Genomic DNA, 13,265 nt, shown 5'->3' with positions numbered 1-13,265 from the left:
CTTTAGTCCGGCCGTGGAGGTGGCTACCTACTACTACGACTACTACTACCTACATCGCGGACGCACGACTCACAGCATAGGGAGCTTCGCCCCCCAAAAAACTTCGTACCAAGCACACAGTGGGGCTTGATTTCGGGTTCGCGGCGTGCCAGCCCAGTATACCACCACTGAGTCACGCCGGTGCTTGGGACTGCGAACAGCGTGAAGAGTGGGTCATCCAATGCTCTAACCCATTACAAAAGCTTGTTCTCGATCACCTGTTAGCTGTGGCGGCTACCCACTTCACGCATATTTCTTCGTAGTCGTCAGCCAGTGCATAAAAAAATTGCATCGAATTTCCAACAAGTGTGTAGTGTATACCACGCTTTCCAAAGAATTACGAAGGATAGCATACAGTCAATACTGGCCTACTACACAACGTCTATGACTATTTATGGCGCTGTGGGTACCTAGCAACACAGTGTGCTTGTAGCATGCCAACGAGTGTTTTGAAAAGGCTTTGAAAGGCCACTCTTCTAGCTCTCGCTGTGACTGTGCTGCATCTTCCGCGAAGGCTTGGCGTCTTTTCTTTTTGTTTTTCAAAATAAACTTTAAGGTGGAAAAGGACAAGGAAAAAACTTTATTCAGGAAAATACAGGCAGTTGTGGTTGGGCCCTCAGTCCAGGGCTCCGCTGGCACGAGGGGCCCGCTAGGTCTGGGCAAGCAAAGCTGTTTGGCTCTGATTGGCCTCGTCTGCAAGCCATATGCTTCCCACTGCCTGTGTAACATGTGCGGATGGTTAGTAACGTGTGAGCTGTCGATGTGTTTGGGCCTCTTGATGCACTCTTTTGTTATGTGGTTGGGTGTCGGTGTGTCTGAGCTTTCTCTAACTTTTGTGAGATATATTTTTGTTAGTTGGTACAAATTGGGATAGCTATATTGGAAGCCTGTTTTCATTACATACTTTATCATGGACCTATCTTTGCCACGGGTGTCCTCGACGCGCTGTACATGTTTAAACGACCAATTATCTACAAAAAATAATAAAGAAACTGCAAAGAAGATGTGCGCGGTGACATCGCGTCTTTCGGAATGCAATGATATGGAGTGTTTTAAAAAGCAGACCGCGAAACAGCATATTGCACCAAGTTGCGAACGTTTATATGGGCATCCATTTACGCATTAAATGTCTGGACCATGTTTAGGGGAAGTGGGTTTTGAAACTCCACCTATGGCTACGCCAATGGTCTTCACAATGAGTGATGCAAGAGAAGTAGCTGTGTCCAATAACCCTGCAGAGATCTGACGTCGTTGTTTGGTGAAGTGCTCCGCCTGTTGTGCGGGTCTCAGTAGTGGTGGGCGTGGCCACCGTACGACTTCCCGACGTGGTGCCTGGCGCCCCACTTGAAGTTACCGTCGTAGTCGGTCCTCACGTACGTGTGCACCGGGCCAACAACGCCGTAGCCGCCTCTCCTGACTCGGCGGTGAACGTATGAATCCGTCACGGGGCCCTCTGCGAAGGGTGCAAGAAGTAAAAAGTGCCATATCAATTGTGGGAACAGAAGGCTCAAAACTAACGTTTATTTGATGATGATGATGATGATGATGATGATGATGATCCTTGTAATACTGTCACACACCCACAAGGCCAAGAATCGGGCGGCAGGATCTCTAAGTTAAAGGCTTATTGCTTGACAACCACAAAACTTCGAACTATATATATATATATTGTAACGACGAGAAATAAGACACAACGCCTTTGCTGCAGGCCGGCTGTTCTTATTCTGCTTCGTCTTTCTCCTCTTCCTTCCTAGCATGCGAGTCTGTGCCAGAGAGAGTTCCAGTTTCGGTTTTCGTCATTACACTCGGCCATGACTGCTAGCATTGTCGTTGGGCCAAACGACAATGTTCTGGTAGGTAAGGCTAGCTGCAGCAGTTGACAGTGCTTCAGGTGGGCGAGGTTGGCTACATCGTCGTGGTCGGTCTCGACCACGCTGGAAGTTTGTCGAAATTGGCTCCGGCGGCCGACACTGGCTATGTCGTCTGGGTCGTTCACCGTGTCGTGATGGAGACTGGGTCCTGTGCGCGCGCGGAGCTGGCGGTAAAGTTTTTGGTGGGTGGGCTTGACTTTGTCGCCGTGGTCGAACTCGTCCATGATGCAACGTTTCCTGACAACTCGTAGAATGCAGTTCAGGTGGACGGCCCTGACTGTTCCGGCAAGGTCGCAGAGTAACCTGGAAACGCTGGTGTTTGTCCCACCGTCGCTGGTGGACTGAACTGCAGCGGGATGCCCTGCGAGGCAGCCATGATGACGTTTGGGCCATTTCTTGAAATGAGATGGGACGCAGCTCATGGTTGGGCATAAATACCACAGCAGAACTCCCAGACGTAGTCGAGCCGGTGGCTTCTGGCGAACTGTCATGTGCAAACATCGTATGCTGGGAGGAAACAGCAGGAGGGCTGGTCCTCGGCAAGTTCTCGATGGCAGTGGCCTCAGCGTAGCTAGGTATCTGGGCTTTCTCGAAGGAAACGTTCCTTGGTAGCCGAGTGTCTGCGTGGCTGAGCATGATCGTGGTCTGGTAGGGTTCAGTTGTGTCTAATACAATAGGATTGAGTGCCTCGATGTCCTCAGACGACGAGCGCGAGGGCCGTATCTCCGGACGAAGGTCTGGTGGCGGTATTTTCAGGTCGAATACCGATGCAGAGTCCGGGACCTGTAGTGTAGGATTCCAGCCACTTCGGTCAGGGTCAGCAGCAGGGAACTCCTGGCAGCATTCCGTTGACGAGCTGCAACGAACGATTGCAGCCTCGAGGCGGGGCGCTGCCTGGGCTCCATCCTCGGCCTCGGGGAAGATCGAGCTGGACTTGCTGGAGTCACAGGAAATCCGTCCGAAAGCGGCAATCAGGGCTGCACTCCATTCTGCCCAGGACTGCTGCCTGACGCCTTCGTACCTGTGCCATGCTGCGGCAGCATCCCGCAGGCGATCTATGGCCATGTCCCACTTCTGCTCTTCAGTCGTTCCGAGAGCGTTGACGGTTGCCACCCATTCCTCGGCGTCGTCCTGGAAGCCGCGAAATTCCGGTAGCGCGAAGGAAATCGGCGATGGCGGGACGGCGGGCAGAACTCCGAAATGTGCCCCCGCCAAGCAGTTCACTTGCTCCGATACCTCCGCGAGAGAACGCCGGAGATTGCGACGGTTCTCGGGCGAGCTTACCTCGAAGTTTTGTGCGGCGGCCGCAGCCAACATGGCATTGAGTGCGCACAATGTTGGCAAGATGGCAGGACATAGCTTGGAACTCGACGCTATGAGGGCGTTGGTCGTGACACGGAGTTGCGCGATGGTGTGCTGCAGCTCCGCTGCGCTGTCGTGTGATCCGCACGAAGAGCCAAGGCCCGCCTCTGCGGAGGATACAGTGACTGCGGTATTCGAGGTGGTACAATTCCTGACCAAGGACGCGTGGACGGCGTCCCTTGGAAATCCAGCTGTGGTCGGATTCGTGGACATGGGTTCCAGGGCGCTGGAAGCGTCAACGACGTTCCCAGGCAAGCGGAACCCGTGTGATGAGTTGTGACCTGGTACTGTGGCGTAGATGAAGCGGTGTTGCGCCGCCGGGTAGGCCTCGACGCCGTACACGGTGGGTGCTTGAAGCGCCGACAGGTTACCAGGTATGGAGGAGGCATGTACGCCATCCCTAGGTGAGAGAGGCCCGTGCGCATGGTTGCCGTGACGTGTCGCGTCCCTGGGCAAGTTCCCCGAAACCACAACGGAGGCCTGGACGCCATCCGTCGGTGCTGGGATCGATGCTGGCCGCGACGGACGCCTTGCGGTTTCCATCAGCTAAGAAGCGTGACGGCGTTCCTTATCGTGAACTGGTACCGGGAACGGGTGCTGGAGCCGCCGAGGAGGCCTTGACGGCGTCCCAAGCGACGCTTACCGCGGCTACACGTCGGCGGGTATCCTGGGTGACGAAGCCGGGACGTAAGACGTCTTCTTCGTCGACTGCGCCATTGTAACGACGAGAAATAAGACACAACGCCTTTGCTGCAGGCCGGCTGTTCTTATTCTGCTTCGTCTTTCTCCTCTTCCTTCCTAGCATGCGAGTCTGTGCCAGAGAGAGTTCCAGTTTCGGTTTTCGTCATTACACTATATATATATATATATATATATATATATATATGTAGTCCCAGCCTAAGATTATCTGATGAGCGCACGAAGACAGCACAGCCAATTGTATGTGATGACGGATTCCATCGATGAGAACACGAGCAGTGCACAACCCGGTCGGGCGAATTGGACTGTCATTAGCGCCGCATAACATGGGACCGGCATAAGGAGTTTGCACTTTACGCTGGCGAAAACACAATTCACTATCAATTACCGAAATTGCGGATCCAGTGTCTATAAGGGCGTCAACAAAAACACCTTCCACACAAACAGGCAGTAAATTAGCTGGACGAGACGGAGGAGTTGTAACGTTCCGACAACAAGCAGTTTCCCCTCCAAAAACTGCACCTTCTAGTTTTCCGAGTCCAGAGAGATCGGCGCGGGACGCAGGGGTGATGACGTACGCCGAAACGGTGACGGAGAACGGCGGCGGGACGAGGCGCAGCATGAGACCGTGGAGGGGAGGGCGACTGACGGGAGGTGGATAAATACGGTGCAGGATCGTATTCATCGGGTCTCGGGGCAAAGTCTCTCTCGTAAGCTGAGTAACCACGTCGTTCATCCTGCTGACGGCGGCGGCAGAAACGGGATATATGACCCCTTATGCCACAGTAGAAGCAGATGGGGCGCAGAGGACGCCATGCAGAATAGTGGCGTGGCCTTGGCGCTTGCGTTGTCATCGCAGCCACATGGTCGCATCCGACGTCCGCAGGCACGGTTGGAACTGGTGCAGGGGCCCGCGATGCAACTTCTGCGTACGAAGGCACTGGGAAGCGCACAGGAGACGGGGCATGTGCAGCGCTTGTAATTGATGCCAGTTCGTCCTTGATTATCTCTCACAGGTTGGAAGGAGGTGTGTGGACAGACGCAATGGTAGAGTTGCCTGGAATAAGGTTGTAAAGTTCTTCTCTGACAATTGTGCGGATAAGGGCCCGCAATTCATGCTCTTTGGTAAAGCGAGCGTCGCAGGAGGCGTGTGGAAGGCGCTTGGAATGAAGCGCGTCCAGGCGTTAGCATGTAGTGATGACGTCCAGGACGGTAGTCGGATTCTGGATCACGAGAGCATTGAAGGCCACAGAGTTGATGCCTTTCAGTAGATGTCGGATGCGATCGGCCTCCGTCATGTCATTTTGTGCTCGGCGACAGAGAGCCAGAATATCTTCAATGTAGGACGTATACGATTCGTCGTCCCCCTGGATGCGGGTTGCGAGCTTCTGTTTCGCTACTACAGAACATCCTGCAGACGTGCCAAATACCTGACGGAGATGCCCCGTGAAGGCCGACCAATTGGAGAAGTCACTCTCGTGGTTGTAATACCAGGTTTTAGCGACGCCATCGAGATAAAAAGGAACGTAGCGCAGTTTGTGCGCCTCGTCCCAATAATTACAAACGCTGGTTCGATCATAACTGTCCAGCCTTTCTTCGACGTCTTCGTTGCGAAGGCCGGAAAATACCGGAGGGTCTCGATGAGAGGTACTCACGGTGTAGTGAAGCCTATATATATATATATATATATATATATATATATATATATATATATATATATATATATATATATATATATATATATATATATATATATATATATAAGTATATTGAAGCAAGGATGCAGGCTATCAGATGTGATTTGAGAATTTGAGACAGAGGTATTGATGGGTTCAAAATGAATGATATAAGTAAAAAACAAATGACCGGGTGATGTCAGTCATTGTTAAAATGACAATGATTACCTTTAAGTATGGTTCTCACCCACTTTGGGTGATGATGTCCAAGCTTCTTTTCGTTTTTCGTGGACGCCAATTGTCCACTACATGGCTCCTCCACCCTAGCGATGAAGTCATTGCCATCGAGTGGTTTATCTGCTTCAAATGGTCTTGCCAGCGTCCACGTGAGCTGCCCTCAAGCTGTTTATAGCAATCGTCTCTTCGGGCCCGTTAACAAGGAGAGTGAAGCACTTCGTATCGCACTTGATGATCTTAAACAGAACCATCGTAAGCTACTTGTAATTAAGTTCGAGTAGCATCATGACGGATGAAGACATGAATGGCATGAAGTAATGATGGGCTTATATAAACGGTCTTGCAATCACGACAAAGCGGTGGCCGTGCAACAGTAGCCATAGTGGTTTGCAAGTGGTCGGCGTTAGAGTGCACCTCAGCTGATGCTGGTTCCGACAAAACGGACTCGCGGAGTACACCAAGATTTGTTCCGGAAACGAGCCCTCGCAGATCAGCAAAGGCTTGAGAAAAAAAAAAAGACAGTTCGGCGAGCGTGCGTGGCCAGCTTCAATGGGTGTCGGGGCTTTCGAACCCGTGTCCTGGGCGCTCGCCCCGGTCGAGCGTGACCTGGACGCCAACAAGAGGTCATGATGCGGGACATCGACTTAAGCTCGAGCCAGCGAGCTACACGAGAAGGCGTGTCTCACCGTGGACGCTACTGCGACGGACTCAACGCCACGTTGCCTGGTGCTACGGTCACCGCAACAATGGTGGGCGTGGTTGTGGTCATGTAGACTTGGTGTCGCGGGAGTGAAGCACGCTGACCGTAACGACGTAGACTTTCTTCTCGTGTGGAAGGAACTTTATTGTCGACTTTCCATGTAGCATAGTGAGATTCCATCCTATGTGTTCCTGTACTCGTCCGATATAAAGAACGTCTTCGTGTTATCAGGTTGTCTTTAGTACGTTCGATGACCTGGGCCCACTAAGTAACCCCCTTACTCATCACACAAATGAGTATTTAATGCAATTTGTTTGCGGACGGTAGTAGCGTGCCCACAATGTCGATGTAAACATGGCCTGAATGAACGTCTTGTAATTGAAAATTGCCCGGCGTGCTGATGGTGTGTTTGTTGACTTTGGCATGCTGGCATGGACATCAGGGACCAAAGGTAGCGGGAGGTGAAGAGACGTTGTGGCACTCCGATGAGGAGAGTATACAGCGTCGAAGACTTGTCCAAATACTTGTGGCCGACCCACTTCGCAGATGACGGTCGCTGCGAGCTTGTAAGACGTCTTCGTTCGCATTTCGGAGTGTCGGGGTCTGTGCGCTGTGCAGTAGCCAGGTGCATGAAGTCGATTTCGGGACGAGTTTGCGTTGATGTGTATCTAAGGATCCTTCATGTGAATCCGTGACGGATCGCCGGCGACAGCTAGGATTGTTGGTACCACAAATACGTCAAATTTCAGTAGTGAACTCGGCAATATAGGCAAGCTGGCGAATTTCGCGTGGTGTATGTGAAGCACTATTGGAAGTAATAGCATAAGTCAGTGGCTTTTGGTCGGTGACAGTAAAAAACTGGAGACTTCCGAGGTTGTAACAGAAGTGGCGGACTGCTATCGCCAGTAGTTCGCGGCCGAAAGTGCTGTTTCTTGCACTGTCAGCTTTGTCGAGAAGAAAAATATGGGCTGCTAATCATTGTCAACTACCTGTTGAAGAACACTACAAACAGCTATGTTGGATGCGTCCACCATAGTGGAAATCGACGCATCTTGTTTCGCGTGCGCTAGAAGAGGCGAGTATTTTCGGCAGTTGTAAATGCACCTTTGGCAGCAGTCGTCCATATTATAGAGGTGTTTGCTGGGGATTATCGGGACTTCGGTTTCATGCCGTCGAAGAGAAGCTTCGGGACGAATAGTTGCGATGCGGGAAGCGTCTGAGGTCACCAACTTGTCGGAACAGCAGGCTTCAAACAAACATTTGTCTGGTGACTATAAGCTTTTGTCACGTTCACGCTGTATGAGCCTTTGTTCGATTGGATTCCTCTAATAAATGGTTCATACCCACTCTGGTGGATTGGCCAAAAACAAGCTTCTCTGCCTCTTTGTCTTTCGTGGACACAAAGCACACTGTCGTCGACACAATGAATCGACCAATCAAATAATTAAATTTTATTTCCTTTCTATAGGAGGAGTACGGGAAAAATTGAGAGCGGATACAGGAAGTCAATGCTCATTAGGGGGCGAAGTGAGGTCATAAGGCCCATTATTTCAACGTTGAATTCGCCGACTAGTTGGCATGGACGGACTGATGGACACATAGACGGATGGAGGCACGGACGGATGGAAGCATCAACAAGTGTATGCACGAATGGGCGAATGGACAGATGAACGGATGCATGGGCGGACGGACGGAAGCATAGACGGAAGCATGTACGGATGGATGGACGGGCTTACGGATGGACGCATGGATGGTTGGACACACTGACGGACAGAAGGACGCTTTGCCCCACTCATCATCAATCACTCCGTAGATATGCTGTGAAAACCACTAATGACATCTAGTGATAATATTCCCAAGGATGGATGGATAAATGGATGGATTCATATGGCTGCACCCTTTAGATCGGGTGGCGGCTAACCCCACCTAGCCGTAATACTTAGTGAACCACAAACTAGATTTATCTTTTTTCCCTTTTAAATAGTGAAGTTGAGGATTGGTACTTTGCAGGGAAGGATTTAATTTTCACTCGTGCCTTGATTTTATCCACCAATCAGATAACCTCCTTCTAGTCATTTCTACCCGCTTAAAGTCTATTTTGACCTCCCGGTCCTTAAACTCCAGTGCTTTGAAGAACTCTGCGCCATCATCTTGAACTATAAGGTGAAGCCCTTTACAGAACATTATCAGGTGTTTGGCAGTTTCCTCCTCCACTCCACACGCACTGCATACCGTGTCTACCCTTTCGTATTTGGCCTGATGAGTCTTGGTTCGCAGTTCTCTCGTGCTGGCCTCAAACAGTAGAGAAGTACCCCGAGTATGATGATAGATCCTTTCCTTGGCAATTTCCTGCTTAAAAGTTCGATAGATCTCTAATGCAAACTTCTTAATCATGCCAATTCTCCACATGTCGATCTCGATTTCCTTCACCTTCTTCTTAACCCGTAATTCTTTTTGGTTTGTCCCCCTGCTCTTTTTCAAGTATTTACCCGTCAATTGTCTGGTTCGATTCCTCTATTTTGTATCGACATTCCTCATGTACACGTAGTTGAAAACCTTCCTAGCCCAACGCTCTTCCCCAGTTTCTCTCAATCAAGGACAAATACACACAACGCCCTCTATTGATAAGTCATAAACTAGAGGTGGCTACATACTACATATGGAGCAGGGAACGACCCACCGCCTAAAGAGCTTCGCCCCTAAAATCCTGCGCCACCCCTTCATGTTGAAGGCTTAAATTCAAAATATTTATTTTACCATGTCTTTCTTTGAAAGACGGTATCACCAATGACGATAAAGAGAACCTTATTACCCTATCAAGTTATTTTAAAGGCAACGTTCGCCGCTGATAATAGGTCGCGAATATGAGACAATCAAACACACACATCTCGAGGTTTCAATTTCGTCAAGGGTCATTCAAGAATATAGGAGAAATACTATGCCTGTTTGTCCCATTCTGCGGTATTCCGATGCTACGATTTTACGTTCCATTGCACGCTGCTTTACCAATTTCTCTAGTTTACCCGTTATCCTGCAAATTTCACCCCAACATGTTAATACAGAGAGGCTGTGACAGCACAGTTTTTGTTTTACGACCAGCGGTAGCTTTCCTGCCTGCCGTGTTCGCCCATCGTTATTTGTCATGTAAGGCGCCCCATTTCTAGAGAATGGATCGCTACACACTTAATGAAACCTCTCGCTGTCCGTGTTCATATTCCCAGGATGTGGGTACATCTGTACGAGGCGCCGTCTCTCGAGGGCAGCGTCCTGTCATAAACGAAGAAGCAATAGTAACAAAAAAATCATATCTTTGGAAAAAAGCTTGTTCTTAAAGACAACTCCCGGTCATATGCAGCAGAGCCCCAATGAAGCATTTTGGCAAGAGTACAGTGCTGTGGTGCAGGTAGTAGTGAAATACAAAAAGTGTCGCTTTCAGGGACAATTGAACACCGCCCGTTAGAAACACACGTAAAATATCGAACACTCTAGGAAGTCACGTGGTTCGTTGTGTGATGCTGCAATGTTAAGAGAATCTTCAAATACGTCTCTACTGTATAAAATCGGGAGTCGTTTTTCGTAAGTAGCTTATTTTGTCATATTTGTTTTTTTCACCTATTTTCAATTAGTGTCAAGCCGAAGAACTATCGGCTTTTTCTCCAGTTCTCCCTTTTTCACCTTTGTATGAAATGGTGAAAATAAAAGATTTTTGATTGATAGTTACGGCAAGCTACCATTTTAACCAGTGAGGGAGAGAAAATTGTATTGCTATAGCGCAGTTCAATTTTCGCTTGAAGAAAAGATGCAACGATGAAGAAGAGAAATAAAGACAACAGGATTAGTGCTAAACTTTGATCTTTTGTTTATTGCATGACCCTACCGCACATTATATAGCTCACATCGATGTTCATGTGACGCCGCACACATGACTAAAAACCGTAAGCGTGTGGCGCTGCACACTAGACCCGAAAATGTAGCTTTAAGCAGATATCAAATTAACCATTCTGTATCAGTACTTCAGTGCACACGGCCAAGAAAATCGAGCTCTTTTTTCAGATGAGGCTACGAATGGCCTACTCCCACACAGCTTCGCACTCAACTTGCGATAGAGCTCGCCTCAATAATCTCTCGTGTCTACTGGTTACGAATGCGACCAGGAGCAGTTTTTGTATTTTTTGCAATGCCATCGTTCTGTTTCGGATCGGCTGAGCGGACTCACCGACTGAGCGCCTCTTGCGACGAAGCACCACCGTTGGTCCCACGATTGTCTCGGGGGGTGCGTACACGGACTGCATGACCGTTCCGTCGTACGCGTCCCCCACAAAGCCGCCGTCTCCGAAACTCCCGCCGAAGTCATCGCTCCCGTCGAAGTCGTCGCCGCCATCTTGGGCCCACACCATCACTGCAAGAGCCCCGGGAAGCAGCAGCAGTGCCAACTGCGCCCACGGATCATCACAGGTCAGCGGCGACGCCGTCGGTACGCCCGTTATCTCACAACGACCGGAGTTTTCGCTTGCGCCGAATATGGGAAGTTCACCTGTGATCCCCATTCAGTAGGGTTCGTCCGTGGCCAAGATTTAGTGCCATCTGCGCGGTGCCACACGGGAAACTTAAAAGCATTCGCCTTAACGCCATTAGTCACCTTTGCTAGAACTCATTCGATTGAGAAATGCCTACTCTCGGTATAAAAGCATGCTCAATGCATCACACATTTAATTCGAAATATCTTCCGTCGTGTCAAAAATATTTCGTACAATAGTTTTAACGCACAGCATTTCGTTAAAATGCAATAGATATATATATATATATATATATATATATATATATATATATATATATATATATATATATATATATATATATATATATATATATATATATATATATATATATATATATATATATATATATATATATATATATATATATATATATATATATATATATATAGTTCGCACTTTCTCGCCATTGGGTGCGCCACATCTATAGATGACAAGCTTTATTGTGAGGAGGTACGGCATTTACTTTGATTTACCATTCACGACGCAGAAACGTGCTCTTCTTGTCTGTACCAAAACTATCAAAATGAAGTATGTTTTGCATGCATGTGTTTAACGACGTCCCCCTTGACACTTCAACTAAGCACAAATGTTTCAGATGCACTCACATGGGGAGTTTTCTGCGGGTGATAAGTCGCTATCGGCGTCGACATGTTTTCATAAACTATGATCGACACTTTTCGTTTAGACACGGCGATGCGTGATGGATCTGATGCAGATATCATAAGGAAAACGAGAGTGGCCTAAATTGTTTCTATGAGCAATGTGCTAAGAGTCAAACGTTCTTACCCTCCAGTGGGAAGCCATTCGAAGGTTGCTTGCAACAATCCTCCACCCGCCAGTTTGCTCGCTGCTATATACACGAGAGGAGTCTTTTTATTTTCTTCTTTTCTCAGAGTTTCGTGACAGGCACCAGAGTCGCTTGACGTGGCGCCTCGTTCCTTCTGTGTGAGGCAAACACTGGTGCCATTTGCAACGCCACGAGAGACACAGTTTTTCCTCTAGTTCCGCTTCACTGCCAACAGCACGATCCCCGCAAAGGCGCTACACTGCACCTTAGCGCTCCCGAGAAAAAAAAAAAAGCGAAATACCAGAGTATCAGTCTTCCTCTGGTTGTATGCGTCTTAATTGCTGAGCTTCTGTAACCTAACACGCTCCTCTAATATCCTCGATAACAAAATTATCGTTTCACGCCTATTGAAGTCTATGGCAGAACGAAGGCTTCTCAAGCCCAGTCATGTAAATTTCACCCTATCTTCAGCCAGCTGCTTAAACTTAAGTGTGGGGGGGAGGGGGGCGCTGTCGTCCTCGCTCCGTGTGAAGACCACATATATCACCGAGGAGAGGTCTTCTTGTTCTTCGATGGTGACAAACAGTTTAGGGGCTGTCGTCGTCGTTCGACGTAACGCAGCCATAGATGAAAGCACGTGCGGTATATGAACAGAAAGAAGCAAGAAAAAATGGGAAGAGCTTGAAAAAGGAGGAAATTAATAAAATATGAGTGAAAAGGCAACCACAGAGAAGCAAAAGAAGGCCGCCCTGCAGCTCCGCACTTGAGAAGGACGACAGAATGGGTCGGATGATATCCTAATTGATATCGATTGACAAAAACGAACTTCGTCAGGACAGACGACCGGTGGCCAGTAAGAGCAAGTGAAGGGTGAATCTTTTTTTACAACACATACTTTTTTTTAGAAAACCACTATAATGGTCAGGCTCTTGTTGTTTTCTCAAAGAAACCACCCCGAGGTGGAAAAACTTTTCCGCACGTAAAGTTACATTAAATGAGTAATTAACAAAACTCCTTATTTATATTTCTGGAGCGAAGCTTTCTAGTACCAAGCCTTGTCTTCTGTTGTGGTCACGGTATAGAGCCGTTGCGATAATCGAGACATATGTCAGACACAGAAAAGGCTGTGCAATAGACTTCGATATACGCACATATGGGCTAAGGTGAGAGATCACTGTACCCGGCGTAAATAGCCTATTGAGAAGGGTGCCAATGAGTTGATCTCTACTAAAGTGGACTTAAATTTTGAGGCCTTTGAAGCAATCCCAATTAAGGCACACGTCCAGCACTTTATTAAAATGGTATATCGGTGAGATAACCGGTTCTTCGATTCAC

At 48.5% G+C, this 13,265-nt stretch overlaps 1 protein-coding gene across 1 annotated transcript; it reads right to left on the bottom strand.

The window, feature by feature from the left end:
• Positions 1-596: 596 nt before the first annotated feature.
• On the bottom strand, positions 597-11,976 carry LOC119175069 (uncharacterized). The gene is made up of 4 exons (XM_037426277.2): positions 11,930-11,976; positions 11,119-11,168; positions 10,801-11,017; positions 597-1,492 (listed from the first exon to the last, which is right to left on the bottom strand). The coding sequence occupies exons 3-4, from the start codon at positions 10,979-10,981 to the stop codon at positions 1,326-1,328; spliced, it is 348 nt and encodes a 115-aa protein (XP_037282174.1). The 5' UTR covers positions 10,982-11,017; positions 11,119-11,168; positions 11,930-11,976; the 3' UTR covers positions 597-1,325.
• Positions 11,977-13,265: the final 1,289 nt, after the last annotated feature.

This window comes from Rhipicephalus microplus, chromosome 5 (assembly GCF_043290135.1).
Source record: "Rhipicephalus microplus isolate Deutch F79 chromosome 5, USDA_Rmic, whole genome shotgun sequence".
In the NCBI taxonomy this organism is placed as follows: Eukaryota; Metazoa; Arthropoda; class Arachnida; order Ixodida; family Ixodidae; genus Rhipicephalus; species Rhipicephalus microplus.
Note: the sequence above shows the minus strand (reverse complement) of the source record. Positions and strands in the feature narration are given on the sequence as shown.

Coding starts and splice junctions, on each gene's coding strand:
- LOC119175069 (XM_037426277.2), bottom strand. CDS start 10,981: ATGGTGTGGGCCCAAGATGGCGGCGACGACTTCGACGGGAGCGATGAC. Junction 1,493..10,800: donor TCGCAAGAGGCGCTCAGTCG/GTGAGTCCGCTC, acceptor CACCCTTCGCAG/AGGGCCCCGTGACGGATTCA.